This window comes from Thermobia domestica, chromosome 9, assembly GCF_964235325.1.
Source record: "Thermobia domestica chromosome 9, izTheDome1.hap1.1, whole genome shotgun sequence".
Taxonomy (NCBI): Eukaryota; Metazoa; Arthropoda; class Insecta; order Zygentoma; family Lepismatidae; genus Thermobia; species Thermobia domestica.
The window spans coordinates 86669057-86684746 of record NC_137462.1 but is presented as its reverse complement, the minus strand read 5'-3'; the positions used below and the strand labels follow the sequence as shown (position 1 = coordinate 86684746).

The 15690-nt window shown below is 36.7% G+C and overlaps 1 protein-coding gene across 3 annotated transcripts in view; it reads left to right on the top strand.

Moving 5' to 3' along the window:
* Positions 1-15690, top strand: part of MED15 (mediator complex subunit 15) — a 215706-nt gene that overhangs the window by 113998 nt on the left and 86018 nt on the right. For 2 of the 3 annotated variants that reach the window (XM_081771469.1, XM_081771470.1), the window contains one exon: positions 14303-14395. The exons of the other annotated variant lie outside the window; for it this stretch is intronic. In XM_081771469.1, the coding sequence (XP_081627595.1) occupies positions 14303-14395 (93 nt within the window). The remainder of the gene's footprint in view (positions 1-14302; positions 14396-15690) is intronic. 3 annotated transcript variants of the gene reach the window in all.

The window sequence follows — 15690 nt, the reverse complement described above, 5'->3', positions numbered from 1 at the left end:
AAGAAGCATGTTTTTATCTAAAAGTTTCTCAGGATGACCAGCGCTTCTGCTTTTAAAAACTAACAAGTTTATTGCTGAAAAAACAAAATGTATCGAAAGAGACAAAATTCTGGAAATTCCCAGAGGATTAGCAAGCAGTACTGAAATCAACTAATGGACATTTCCTTTCTAACCAAAAGTTTTAATTTAATTATTCCATCATGTAGAACTAGTCTTCAATATAGCATATACCAAAATTAATAGAAAAAATTTTAGTTACGGAGGTACTGAACTTCAAACTATACAAAATGCGCTATTTGTGTCAGGCCAGGGACACACCCACGCGGGAATTCCACCATATCTGGACTCTCCCCTAACCCAAACTTCGTAACTTTATTAACCTTTGTACACTTTCTTAACACAACTAGACTTGTTTAACAGAGAAATGATTGGTGTAGCTTATAGATTTCATTTCATATCTCTCTGCACTCTCGTTTCTTATGAAAATAATATTGTTCTATCATTTTTCCTGAAAGGAAAAATGGCAGTAATTAATATTTGTTTTCGGTTGCGAAATAACATCGCTTAATATTACGTAGACTAATGTCTTGTAGTATTCCCCCCTCCCGAAAAAATTGGACTCCTCCCAACAAAAATTCTGAGTACGCTTTCACAGCAACTGAAACAACCTGTTTTGGCGTGACGTCACACATCGGGCTGCCTCTCTCTGCGCCGTATTGAAAGCTTCAGCATAGCGCTTTGAAGAGAAAGTGTGGATTCTCCCGCTCTAGTCCATATAAACTGTCAACCCTCTGTTGTCCCCAAGGCTAGGGTGGCGCTGCGATCGTTTTCAGATTTCACCAGAGCGTAGTTTCCTCCCTGACATGAATGACTTTGCCGATGCTTTGAACACTAAGATTCCTTCCTCTGGACTTTTTAAAAATTGCTCACATCATAAAACTCTGCATAACATGTATTTAGTCAACAACACTTTCGCATCTGAAAGAACACTTGAATATCTTCGTGTTACCATTCAAAGTACATTGGAAATAGCCGAATATTTGTGGAATAATAGTTTTCCTACATATTAACATCAACATTTAATCAGGATCCACTGGAATGACATTTCGGAATTATAAGATCATTGTCATATGATGATTACCCTTCTACCCTTGACCTTCTTCATTTGCATATGTTGCAATCTTTGTGCCTCTACTATGTTCCTATAAAAAACGTGCTTTCATCAAGTTCAAACTGCGAACCTCAAATAATATTTCTCTCACGACTTTTGTTAATCAAATGAGAAAATTGGCAAAAAATCACTAAAGAAAAAATAACTAAAGAAAAAGGCGTTACAAAATATTTTCAAGTTGATTTTGGTTGAAAAGGGTACAGATGCATGTGACTGGATAAGTAATTCTCCACCACTTCCAAAATGCAATACTGCAAAAGAAGGTCTCGTTTACCGTTTGTCAGGTTACATAGTAAAGAGTCCAAATTCACTAAATGTACGTGCTGTATAAGCAAATTACGAAGAATATCTTCAAAAGAAAATAACGGCGCTGTCTTCACTAAATTAAAAGACTGGAAATTCATTTCTAATGTACTCAACTCAAGAAGTGTTTAGCGTGTTATTGCAGGCAGAAAAGTAGTGACCGCTAACACTGCATCTAATAAAAGCATGTAAGGTGACATATTTTTATGATACTTTGGACAGTTTGAATGAAATCAAAGTTGAGGCCATAGTGCTGGGATGTAGGAAGGAACATTCATTCCATGGAACTAATTCCCAAATTGATTTTACATTATATCAAATGCCGTTTCTCTTTTCGCTCAAAGGAAATTCGGAAGGAGTTAGCGTCGTCAAAAATCGCAAAATCATCACTCAAGTTTTCAAAAATTGCTAGTTTCTAATTACTGACCCAGGGCTCAACGAAGAAATCTTGCAGTATAGTTATAAGTAGGCCTATATTTCCTACTTATAATAGCATATTATCTATATTATGAATTTATTTTTATAATGAAACTTGCATAAAGCACGGAAAGCAATGGGTCCGACATTTTCGTCCGTTTTGGACAGATTTCCGTTTTATACAAATTTGAAGAGCAATATAAAGACACACCGGGTATTTGAAAAGTTTCCGTTAATGACAGATTTCCACTTTATTGAAGTTCCGGTTTATACAAGTTTCATTATATTTTAAAATGTAACTTGGATTTTTTTCTTAATGCCATGTATAAAATATACAAAGACTTTATTAATAGATGGAAAAATATTATATCAAATTTGCGAATTTGAAATTTGTGGGTGCAGAAGTTCTTTTTCAGTTATTTTTTAAATTTTATGTTTATCTACAAATTACTGCTACATATGTATTAAGTATACAATTTAATACTGAAATCAATTAAGTACACGCTACGTTTCTGTAGGTGAATTAACGAACTGTTAAAAAAGGAAGAAAAATGTATGAGATTTACATTTATTTCCGTAGCGTTTCATACGAAGTAAGATCGTAAAACTACGACAGCGCCTCTCTGTGGTGAACCACTCCAACTAACTGAGTGTTTACACTTTCTCTTCAAAGCGCTATGGCTTCAGGAAATGTTTTGAAATTGCAGTTTTTTTTTTACTGTAACCTATAAATACATTTAGTTATATAGTGAAAAAAAGTGACAAAATACGTAAAAAATAATCACTGTATATAAAAAATAACCTGTTAATAAGACCTATTCTCCTAGTTTAAAATACACTAAAAGTCATATGTAATATTTTATCATTACTATATATATATACAGTGAAACCTCTCTAAAGCGGACAGCCGTGGGGAATCAATAATTGTCCGCTATAGAGAGGTGTCCGTCTTAGAGAGGTTTTGATATTTTCTTACATAAATTAGTAAAGAAGGTAATATGCAATTAGTAACAATATTTTTGGATGAATCATGTATTCACGAATATTACCAAAACGTTACTGTATCTGTGTTGTCCTCTGCTGTTCAATACTCTATGTTCGAGGCACAAGATGGAAATAAGATGTTATAGTTCTCTGCACTTTACACTTACGTTTTCAGTGTGTCACTTTAATTTGTGGGTTAATTGCAGTCCAGTGGTGTCTTTTTTGTGATAATATGCGTACCCGCGAGCAAAAACTACCGAACTTGTCTTCTGCTTGGTTAGAGATTCCAGCAGGACAGTAGAATAACGTGTTATTCCAAACGGCGGGCAACTGTCAATCATTTTTGTGTCTAAAACGGCTTGGGTGGGAGTGGAATGCAAGTAAAGGACATGAGAGTGTTGTTAAACAGAGACTCTTCGTTTGGATTGTTGTGTAGACAGTTGAGGAGACAAAATGTCACAATGCTTTCTTGGTGACACATGTACGAATTACTAAAAATGTATTTTTACAATACTTTTCAACTTATTTATAGAGAAAGTGTCCGTAATACGGAGGTAAATAATACCTATAAAGGGCAGAAAAGACTGTCCGTGTCCGTATTAGAGTGTGTCCGCTTTAGAGAGGTTTGCCAATATGTTTTATCCTATTACATTGTTTGGGGATTACAAAATATGTCCGTTACGGGAGGTGTCCGCTTTATAGAGGTGTCCGTTAGTAGAGGTTTCACTGTATATAAAATCAGCAACAGGATTATTTTATTATTGTATTAGACCAGAAACGTTAGAAGTCTAACTACTATACTATATCAATCTACTATATCACGCGCACATTTAGAATATTCAGGCAACTGTTTATAGCTACAATATATCTTTTCTTTATTTTCAAAACTTGGCTTCCAGTTTTTTGGAAGTCCATATTCTATTGGCATATATACATTTCTCCCACTTTAATTGTACACATTGAAAATTTGTCGGCTTCTGTAGTGAATTTTTATTATACTACGACTAACAAATAAGACTTTCTGTACCAAAATGCTCTTAGTACCTTGTAATTATCCGTATCTCATTGCATCCTTCACATTGTTTCTACCATTTACTGTACATATTAGCAGTCCATCACTACACACCATTGCTACAACTATTCTTATCTTAATGCCATACGAACTCGTATTTATATATCTATATTGTTTTATTATATTTTCACAAGGAAAATCATTCCGTGGTCAGCGCGATGGTTTGGAGCTGAAGAAAGTTATAGCCAACAGAGGCATATTAGTAGTACAGATGATTAGACTGCCAAAAGAGCGTCATGAACAAGAGCTGTGCCCGAAACTTTTTCTTCTGATCTAGTTGCCAATTCTCAAAACTAGTCATCATAATAATACAAATACAATTGGATACGTGGGACTTTAAATTATCTAGGCGTCAGACTCGTATTTTCAGTCCCCATTATTACCTGGCGCCCGGGATATTTCGAGCCTGAATAAGAGAAACATTAGCATAAATTCATTATGTATTACTTGTGTTTACTTTAAAAGTTCAACTTCCCATTTCAACAATCTGACACGAAACAGTGTTCTGAGCATACGAATATATCATCCCTCTCAAGACAAAGGTGCGTATCTCAATTTCTTAACTTTTCCAGGAGACAACTTTAAACCTGTTCTCATTATTTATTACATCGTCTTTTAAAATTTCGATTGATATCCTTCGTTCAGGTATATAACTTACGAGATCGAACTAAGTTTTGAAAGAAGACAAAATAAACAATGAGAAAAGGTTTAAACTTGTATCCTGAAAAAGTTAAGAAAATGAGATACGCCCCTTTGTCTCGAAAGGAACAATATGTACACTCGTGTCCAGAATGATTGTCGCATATCTATAACTGTCTTGTAAAAATATAATTTGATAATGATTTTGCAACAGGGCCGTAACTTGTGGGGGTCAGGGAAGCTCCCCGCCGTTCAAGGGGAGCCCAATTTAAAATGTTCTTACTCCATATATGATAGGAACATGAAATTATAAATGAAGCACCAACCAGATCCACTACATTACATAAACAAAACAGCACACAAAAGATAAATACAACAAAAATGAGTCGTAGGCCCGTTTCAGAAAAAAATATGCACTATTAGGGGCCCTAGAAATGATATTTATTCGTATATTTTGAGATTTGTCATGTATGGAACGGGCCCAGAGTCGTAACTAACGGCTCCACAGACTTGCCGTGCGGGAGGGCTCATAAAGAGTAAGAGAAAGGTAGAAAGAGGGGGACCAAAAATTAAAAAACTCCTTTTTCAAGGGGGCCTAAATACACGTATTAATGCTTGCCCCCCAGAAAAAATCTAAGTTACGGCGCTGTTTTGCAGGGTACTTTTAATACTGTTACTATGTGTATAATTTGGAAATGTATATTTGTGGTAAATTTCATAGGGAAATAATTATAAATACGAAAGTTAGAATGAGTAAAACAAAATGTTGCTAAATGGACAAGAAAGTTTTATTTTCGTTTTATTGCTCTTATTTACTGATCTTTTGACATGAAATTTGCCACATACAAGTCTTTGCCAATTATACACATACTAACATTATAAGAAATACCGGGCGAATTCGTTATCAAATTATATTTCTACAACAACATATTTATAAACATGCGACAATAATTTTGGACATAAGTGTACATGGGTATGTCAAATATCCGCAATTTTGACATAACTCTCCTTACTTTGTTGATACTGACCTCTGTCCATACTGGCCGGACGGTGTATCAGAATCCATGGCTAATTTTCAGACTGTGTGCCAGTTCATCAATAGTCACTCGTCTGTCTAACAGAGCCATGTCACGTGCACGCTCAATGTTATCTTTTGTAGCCGTAGATGGTCATCCGGCTCCTTCCTTGTGCGTAACACTTGTGCGACCATTTTTTGTATTTTTCAGTTCATTCGTAGACACTTCGTTGCGGCAAGACACTGTTCCCGTATTATGCCGAAAGCCTGATAGATTGCGGTCCCTGATATACCTTCCGACTACAAAAACCGGATCACTGTTCTTGTTCCTCTTTGGTACAAACTTCTAATAGAGCGACCACGATCTATTTGCAACAAATGGGAGGCAAATGGAGGAATTAGGATCAAACTTTCACAGCAGCATAAAAATAAAATAAACGAGGACAGAGGTCAGTGTGAACAATGTGAGAAGAGTTACGTCAAGATTACGGATAATTTTTGACTTACTATTAGGTATTCTGCCTTTCGGCAGGTCCTGAGACTAATAAGGATTTTTTTTTTCAATTTTAGATTTGGGCCTGGAAATGTTTCTTTCACTTTTGTCGATCTTCAGCTTCCTCTTTTAACTCCCAATATTTTCTTCTATCTTTCAAATCATCGATCAGCTGTGTTCTTCCTATTCCTCGCTTCCCTCCCATCTTTCCTTCTATGGCGGTGTGAAGAAGACAATTTCTTCTTAAGATTTGTCCAATTCAATTGGCCTTTCTACGAAGAATGGTGGCTAGAAGTGCCCTCTTTTCTCCTATGCGTTTTAAAACATATTCGTTTGTTGCTCTCTCTGTCCGTTTTATCTTCTTCATCTTCCTCCAACACCACATTTCGAAGCTCTCCAAATATGTATTCTCTAACTTCCGTAATGTCCAAGTCTCCGAACCATAGAGTCCAATGCTCCATATGTAGCACTTGACCAACTTCTTCTTAAGTCCAATATTAAGCCTACTAGTTAAGAGTGGTCTTTTCTTGTTGAATGTTTCTTTAGCTATGGCAATTCTTGACCTGATCTCTTTGGTGCAGTAAGCGTCTATCGTGAAAATACTTCCTAGATATTTGAAATTATCGACCTCTTCAAGTTCTCTTTGTTCTACTCTGATCCGTAAGGGCGTGTTTCCACGGGATGGATATTCTCATGACTTTCGACTTTTCGATGTTAATTTCCATTCCATACAGTTTTCCAGTGTCAACTACTTTGTCTATCATCCCCTGTAGTCATTCTTCGGTTTTAGCTAATATAACCGTATCATCTGCATACCTGATCTTGTTAATGATCTGTCCTCCAATCCTGAAGTGTCCAGTTCCCATTAATGCTTCCTTCATTAAACATTCACTGTAAGTGTTGAATAATTTGGGCGACAAACTACATCCTTGTCTGACTCCTCGTCCAATTTCCACACTCTTGGTTTCTCCTTCATTCAAGCGCATCTTCTCTCGTTGTCCTATGTACAGGTTTAGAAAGTCGTCGTTCTCTTCAGTTGACTCCGATTTCTTTAAGTATTTTCAGAAGTTTCGTCCAGTTGACTCGGTCGAAAGCTTTTTGCCAGTCGATGAAGCACAAACAAACTCTTCCTTTACATCAAGAATTCTTTGATATAATTCCCATCAATCCAATAGCATCTCTGATGCCTTTTCCTTTCCGGAATCCAAATTGATCTTCTAACCTCTCATCTATCTTGCTTTCCAGCTGCCTGTTCAGTATGCGTGCAATGGTCTTTCCAGTGTGGGGAAATCAGGCTAATGGTTCTGTGATCGCTGCACTTCTTTGCTTGATTTTTCTTGGGCAATGCAATCACTATAACATCAAGGAAATCCTTTGGCCATTCTCCACCCAGGTAGGTCTTGTTAATAAGTGAGGCCAGTACTTTCATTGCATTCTCTCCTAATTCCTTAAGCAAATCTACTGGTATGTCGTCGTCTCCAGTAGCCTTTCTTCTTCGCATATATTTGATTGCTTGTACTACTTCACTTTTCAATATACTGGGTCCTTTATCATCATCCACCTCTTCCTCTGCTTCGATCGCAATATCTTTGGGGCGGTTCTTCTGATCATACAGATCTTTTATGTATTCCTCCCAAATTCTAAGGATTCTTTGATGGTCAGTGGTTACATTACCTTATTGATCTTCAATGCCGAACGTTCGTATACTTTTTAGCTCTCCATTCTAATTCTTGTGCTTTCTGGTACATCAGATCATATCTGTCGCGCCGTTGAAGTTCCATTATTTCTTCACATATCTGCTCCATGTACATTTCTTTGGCTTTGTCCGTTTCTCTTCTCAATTCATTATTCAGCCTTCTGTATTCATTGATGTCTGTGCTTTTTGCCCTTCTGCGTTCCTCCATCTTCTTAAGCATTGGTTTAGTTATCCCTTGTTTTCTCGGTGCTCTTTCCATTCTACCAATATTATTGTGGAGTGTGTCAAGTAGAATTTGTTTGACTTTTCCCCAACTATTCTCTATATTGGCAACCATATCTCCCATTGCACAGAATTTTTCTTCAGTCTCTTCTTTCACATCATCGTCGATATTTCTTAGTCGCTCTAAGTTCCATTTTCGATTTCTCCTCCCATTTTTCTTGATCGATTTTAACCAGGTTTGCGCTTCCGCCACCAGTAGATTGTGATCCGAATTAATGTCCGCTCCTGGCAATGTCTTTACGTCTCGTACACTGTTCCTGAAACGTTGCTTCACAAGAATGTAATCGATTTGGTAGCGTTTCTTATCTCCTGGACTTTTCCACGTGTACACTTTGTTTTTTCTTTTCTTAAGCCACGTGTTCATCACCACCAGATCATGTTGCTACAGAAATCGATAAGCATTTGACTCGTTCGTTTCTTCTACCTAGTCCAAATGGTCCCACTACCTTATTCGCAGCTCCTTCTCCTACTAGATGTTGAAGTCTCTCATTACTATGGCGTTGACCTTACCTCTTCCTTCCTGATGCAGTATGTCACTGATCTGATCATACATTATTTCTATTTCATTATGATCATGGTCGGTTGTTGGCATATACACTTGTATTATCACAATATCCACTGGTTTTGCATGTAGTTTTACAAACATCAAGCGGTCACTGCAGTATTCCACTTTGGTTACACTTCTTGCTACTTCGTTCTTCATTGCTATCGCGACACCATTCTCGGCCTTATCACCACCCGAATAGTATATTCTGTAATTTCCCAATACTATCTCATCTTTCCCTGGCCATCTTACTTCACTCAAGCCCACTATGTCCACTTTACATTTGTCCATGTTCACTTTTAAATTTTCAAGTTTTCCCTCACGTCGTAGATTTCGTACGTTCCAGGTTCCCATGCTGAAATGAAAGTTATTTTCTCCTCTGAAGATTCTTCCCGGAGTAGTCCCCACCCGGAGATCCAAACGGGGGACTATTTTACCTCCGGATTTTTTTTTTTTTTTTAACCTCGGGAAGAACCATCATATTTATTTATTCTCCTCCTTCGTCCCTTCTGGGAAAAAGATAATGTAGTATTCCCATTTCCTTTCCACATCTCCATGCCGTTTACCATCTAGTGGTTCATCCGCCTGTTAGGACAGTTTCTCCTCCTAAGGACAAAAAGGTGCCCTGACCACCCGCTCATCCGCCCTCCGAGAAGGCCGTTGGTACTTGGTAAAAGCTGACTCCTTACCCCGGGAGTCGGTCGGTCCCCACCTACGTTAGCCGTCAAAGACGCCCGCTTTCTCCCGCGAGGAGGTGTAGGTTGGGATTTTTCCTTCGTTTAGGATGACACCCGAAGCCTTTTCTCAAACCTCTCCAGTACTTTTAGAAAGCAATTTTTGACTTACCCTCGCATATTTTTTCTTGTCAGCTCTTGAGTGTAATTTTTGGTATATGGTGGTACACTTGCAAAAGATTAGAACATAAAAGCATTGCGTTTTGTACGTCTCCTGAGGTCCACAAGGGAAACAAAAAAAGTATCATAAAAGCAAACGTTTGAAGATTTAAAGCCTTCTGTTTAGTTTAAGATTTGTTAGTGTAGATTGGTTTCCCTTAAATTGCTTCACTCACTGGAGCAGAATATTGCGTATATTACTCGTGCTGTTACTTTCTTATTTTTAGTTTTATTAACAACGTTATAGACATTAAAAAAAAATGCATGGTATCTTTATCTAAGCCGTTTTCCTACTGAACGGAGCAAACAGCTTCCTCTAAACCGACGGATAACGTACAAACATGGTGGCCATTGTTTTAAGAACATGAGTAACATATCTAAATTAAATCGCAAATTTTGGCTAGTTAGAATCAACTAGGGATGCGCACTGGAAGAGGCGTGTCTCGACTCGAATTTTGTCAGGAAAATTCTGTCTCAACTCGTCTCGTGCGCATCCCTAGAATCAACGCATGAGCGAAAGGAAGAGTTTTCTGTAAACAGCTAGCGCTAAAGTATTTTATAGGACAATCAGTCGAAAGGTACATTACTGCTATGATATTTTTTGGAGGGAGGGAGGGATTCGTACTCGTTTCTTCATTCCATTGCCTAAAACTAAAGGTAGGTATCAAGGCATTTGCATCCTGTTTTTCCTTAACTTTTGCGTATATGCTGTGTTCAAAGCAAAATAAAATTGAATTTCCTTTAGCTAGAAAACACAATTTCTACAAAATGAACAAATAATGAGATTTAGCCAAACATTTAAATTACAGTAAAAGTCAACCACAATCGATACTCGCTCAGTTGACAAATGGAAAAATAGAAAAACGAGGCAAGGTATTTTGTATGAGCTTAAGAACTTTCGTGCTGTTTGTATTTGCGATATGATTACGTCTTTAATCATGTATATTTTCAAGCATAAACAGCCGTATACAGCTGTACTCTCATTTCAATTATTTTTGCATTACGTCTTTATCGTACACGAGATTATAAAGGAGAGATCATTAAGATCCGAACGATTGGTCTTTTATCGGGTTTTAGCTTGAGACTACACACATATCTCAGTTTTACATAATGAGTTGAAAATTCCTTGAACAAGATTTTCCATTTTGCAACTCACTTCTGTTAACATTTTACGTCGTCTTAAAGAGGTTCTGTTGAGGGCTATATAGAACTTGTAATATCCAGAATCGAATATACAAGTACACTCATGTCCAAAATTATTGTCGCATGTCTATAAATACGTTGTAGGAATATAATTTGATAACGAATTCGCCCAGTATTTCTTATAATGTTAGTATGTGTATAATCGGCAGAGACATGTATGTGGAAAATGTCATGTCAAAAGAGCAGTAAATAAGAACAATAAAACTTTCTTGTCCATTTAACAACACTTTATTTTATTCATTATAATTTTTGTATTTATAATTCTTTTCCTATGAAATTTACCACAAATATACATTTCCTGATTATACACATAGTATCAGTATTTAAAAACCCTGCAAAATCATTATCAAATTATATTGTTACAAGAAGACAGTTATAGATATGCGACAATAATTTTGGATATGAGTGTACATACTTGTTTAGATACAGTAGTCAATATTTTACATTTGAAAAAGTATATATTATATTATTTTTCACTTCCTTATCTTGATAAGTACAGAAAATAGACTAAAACTCTTATACTAGGTTCGGGAACAAACAGTACCCCAAAATTGCCCAACTCTCTTTTAATATTAGAGGCTATATGAGACCTACAGGTTAAGATAAAATCTGAACCACCATGACGCGTTCAATGCACTTCCAGCAGGAATCGAACTCGGGACCACGCGCACCAAAGGCGCGCGTACTAGCCCCTAGACCAGCGAGAAGGGCTCCCAGTTCATATGGACACAAAAGGAATTTATTCTGTTTTTAATTTCATGCTTCCACCTTTACATCTCTCAAGTTTGGTTCAGATTGCTCCATATCGACACTTAGATTTTTCTCGTTGGGACAACTGGTTACGAGGGATGATCAGAAAGAAAAAAAAAGTTACAGAACTTATGTGTGAGACATAATATTTTTTGTGTTCACTTGTCACAACGGTAGATAAAGTTTTCTATACTGGTTACACAGATATCAACGTCAAGTTCTCGTAGCCACCGTGAGACAGTGGTTTTGACGTCAACACGTGTTAGATAGTGGTGGACAATCATGTTCTGCTTTAGAGTAGGAAAAAGGTGAAAATCACTGGGTGATAGGTTAAGATTGTAGGGGTGCTTATGTCGTTCCCAGCGTAAACGCTAAATACACTCAACAGTTTTGTTTTGGGCGTGTGCTGACTAGGGTCTTGCATTAGCATCCAGAAGGATACAGCAACTTCAGAAGTGTCCTTCAATACCTTTCAGCATTCACAGGCTTTCCCTGTTCCAAATACTCGACCAGTAGCACCCGTGATAGTCCCAGAATACAGTCTACAAAATTTTCCTGGACGAAGCAATTGCCTTGAATTTCTTTTTCCGTAAAGAAAATGCATGCTTCAATTCCATGGACAGCTGCTTCCCTGATGGAGTGAACAGATACAATGTTTTTTCTTCATCAGTCACTACCCGGTGAAGAAAATTGTTCCCCTGCGCTGCGTAACGCCACAGAATGTTCAACGACGTCCTCATTCTGTTTGTCTTGCGGTTCTCGGATAGTGCCCGTGCCACCCATTTCGCGCACTCACCCATTTCTCTTTCTTATGCCGAAGGATATTAACCCACAATGTCCTGCACTACACCATATGGTATTTCTGGCTCAGCTGATATTGAACGTAATGTTCTTCTGTCTACATTAATACACTCATCCACACGAGTACATTCACATCAGTGGTTGAGGTACTGAATCTATCGCTGTGGCCAGGTTTTTACTAACGAAACTGATCCGCCTTTGAAGGTACGACACCGTTTCGCTACATGTTGCCTTAAAATTGAGCGTTCCCCATACGCCTCCACAATCTACCTATGAATGTCAGCAGGTGTAGTTTTGACCTACAGGAACCCCACCACTAACCTCATGAGTCACTGTTAATGTCCACTTCTCGGCTATGCATGGTCAGAATCCGAACTTCTCAAACCTGCAGCAACACAAACATGTTAATCTACAAATAAATATCCGTTAAGTTACAGTGAATAACAAAAGTTACATGGTGTGTAACTCATTTCCTTATCATCCCTCGTAATGGACCAAAATTCATGGTCCTTTAAAGCCGGACACATTCCATAATGTTATTCGCATTTAAATAAACCGTAAAGATAAGAATTTGACAAACTTCATTTCTCAGAATACTGTAGCTAGTGAAAAAAGAATTATCGGCTTCGAAAATAATATTATCTTATTTACTGTGGATAATGTTGAAACTATACTTAAGTATAATCAACATTATTTAGTGATAATTCTTCGTAGAGACGAGAATATTGAGTAGATTTTCTAAAGATGTTGAAATCTTGACACAAAACATTCATTTAAGATTTTCTTTTCATAAGAATCTCCATTTTAACTACGAGGATATTGAAGTATTTGATATAAAAGGAAAACCAACGATATAATCTGTCATTCTTCATCTGCTCGACAAAGTCGACAGTTTCTTCTCTGTTGTTTCTGATTCCATTTTATGATCCATTATGTTTAGATTATTGGGAAATGAATGTTTCGCACAAATCTTCGAATTATAATCTTCATGCTGCTGGGCGCATTTGTCGATATTGCCGTTCTTGAATTACACTATAAAGATACTTAGATAATCTTGATCTCAGCAAAACAATAACGAGCGTTCACTTTACAATCCTTCGCATTAACTGTTTTGGCTTGTTAGCTGATTGCTTTTCTGAGTTATGATGATAATTTTAACTAAACTGCTTTTAATCAAGTTTTTGAGCATGTGCATCATGTGTAGTGTATGCATGTTAATACGTGTTGACTGAAACTTACAATAATATTCTGCTCAAATGTAGCTGCAGGGATTGTTTAAAACTAAAGTAGTACTAACTTTAAATGTATTTTTAAAACATGTGTCTAACGTAAGTTAAAGGGTGGTGATCGTAACAATTTATACACAGTAATAATTACTTACTTAGATTAAATTTCCAACTAACGTTCAAGTGATATTAATTTTCATTCCTTAAAATAGCAGATAAAGGAAGAGAGGTTTCTATACAATCATCAAGGACGTTTCTTCAGTCACGAGATGTGATGGGCTAACATCTTATAATATTTTGCAAATACTACGTGAACTTTTAGAATTTGTCTTCTTATTGTATTATTTATATCCCTTATGCAAAGATCTTCTGAATGTATTTAGAAACAATCATCATCATTTTTTTTTTTTTTTTTTTTTTTGGCTGATTTGAAATCCGTGCTAATAGAAGAAACGCCCTTGTTTGTCGTGAAATGTCTCAGAAGTGTTTGTAGCTTAATGAAGAAGCTATTAATATTTCTTTGGATGTTCCTGTAGTAGAGGCTGGATGCTGTAGAAAACGGCAATTAATCATAACAAAAATCTGCAATACATCAGGAAAGTACATCTCTACAGTTAAACATTTGTTGATTTGAAGTCTTTACATTAACATTGGTTTCTTATTCAAATTTATAGATGTACTGACTTGTGTGATGCCTTAGTTCATTTGTGGAAATCGATTCTTTTTTCCAAGGAACTCTCGTGCTTTTTTAAAAAACAAACAAGCAAAACAAAAATATTGAGAAGCTTTGACCGATGCTGATTTTAATTTCAGATACAAAGAAAGCAACAGGCATGGGCACGCCTGGAGCTGTGGGTCAGGGCATGCCAGACCCAATCAATGCGCTCCAGACTCTCGCTCGGCAAGGTGTGTATGTCACTGTGGAGTCATTGTCTTTGTGTGTGCATGTACATTCCGAAGTCCGTCTTTTGGGCTGGTACTTCATCTAGAACTTTGCTTTTAAGTTCCATATTGCTGAAAAATATTTGGCATTAAATATGATGATGTGCACATCGTTAAATCTGTAGTTAACTAATTTCAGTATAATTGCGTTGAAAAAAAAAAAACACTTCGTATAAAACTATTATTATTTTGATGTGAATGTGTATATTTGGATATCCTTGATAATCGTTAAGTTTTCAAAGGCATATATTTTTTTTTCTTTGTAATCAAACATTACATTAAGAGAAATTTCAGAAATACATGTTTATTATTTTTTTTAAATTAAATTTTAATTTTCGTATCTTACTCAGATACGTCTGAATACTAATTAAGTCAGATGGATTCCCATGTATTGAAATAGGTACCATGTGAGGTTTTGTGCGTGGAGTCCAGAGTCTGTGCCTTATGAGAATATAGAGAGAGTGCATCTAAATTCACGTTATTTCTGTGGAATTAAACGAATAAAACGTATATGTTTACATTGTTGAGTTTTATTCATTTCAAATACTAAAGTGACTGTTTTGACATCCATTCTACATAGTAACTACTATAGGGCAAACTAGTGATAATTTCAGTGTCTCTCAGAGCTAACTAGTTAAGAACATTAATTCTAGTGAGTATTGGAGCTGATTGCAAAAATACATATTGATCCTTTCAAGATACACAGTGCGGCAATTTAAAATCGAGGCTGATTTTTTCTCAACTTGTAGTACAGCTGTGTAAGTGAGCTGTGATGCAAACAAACAAACAAAAAAAAAAAAAGTTTCATTAGTGCATGTGGGCGTGATGAGTGTAGACAGATGTTGCTAAGCTACGTCGTGAGTTAACATGGAACAAAGAGTATTGTGCGCATCTGGGTAGGATTGCTGCGGAAACTTGTCAAATGTTGCAACAAGTATATGGGGCACTTGTTTACCCCATTCGTGTGTATTTGCATGGCACAGACGTTTCAAGAAGGGATGGTAGTCAGTTGAAAACAATGAACATCCGGGTGCAGCAAGGACAGTGAGAACACAGAAATTGGTGGAGAAAGTGATGCCACTGATCACGGAAAATCAATGCGACACTGCAACTCCTTGCTGAGTAGTTGCACGTGAATAAAGAAACTGTGCTGCAAATAATAACCCACGATGTCAACAAGACGAATATTTGTGTCCGTTAGTGCCTTGTTCCGTAACAAGTGACCAACAAAGGGACAGGGTTGATTACTGCAAAGAACT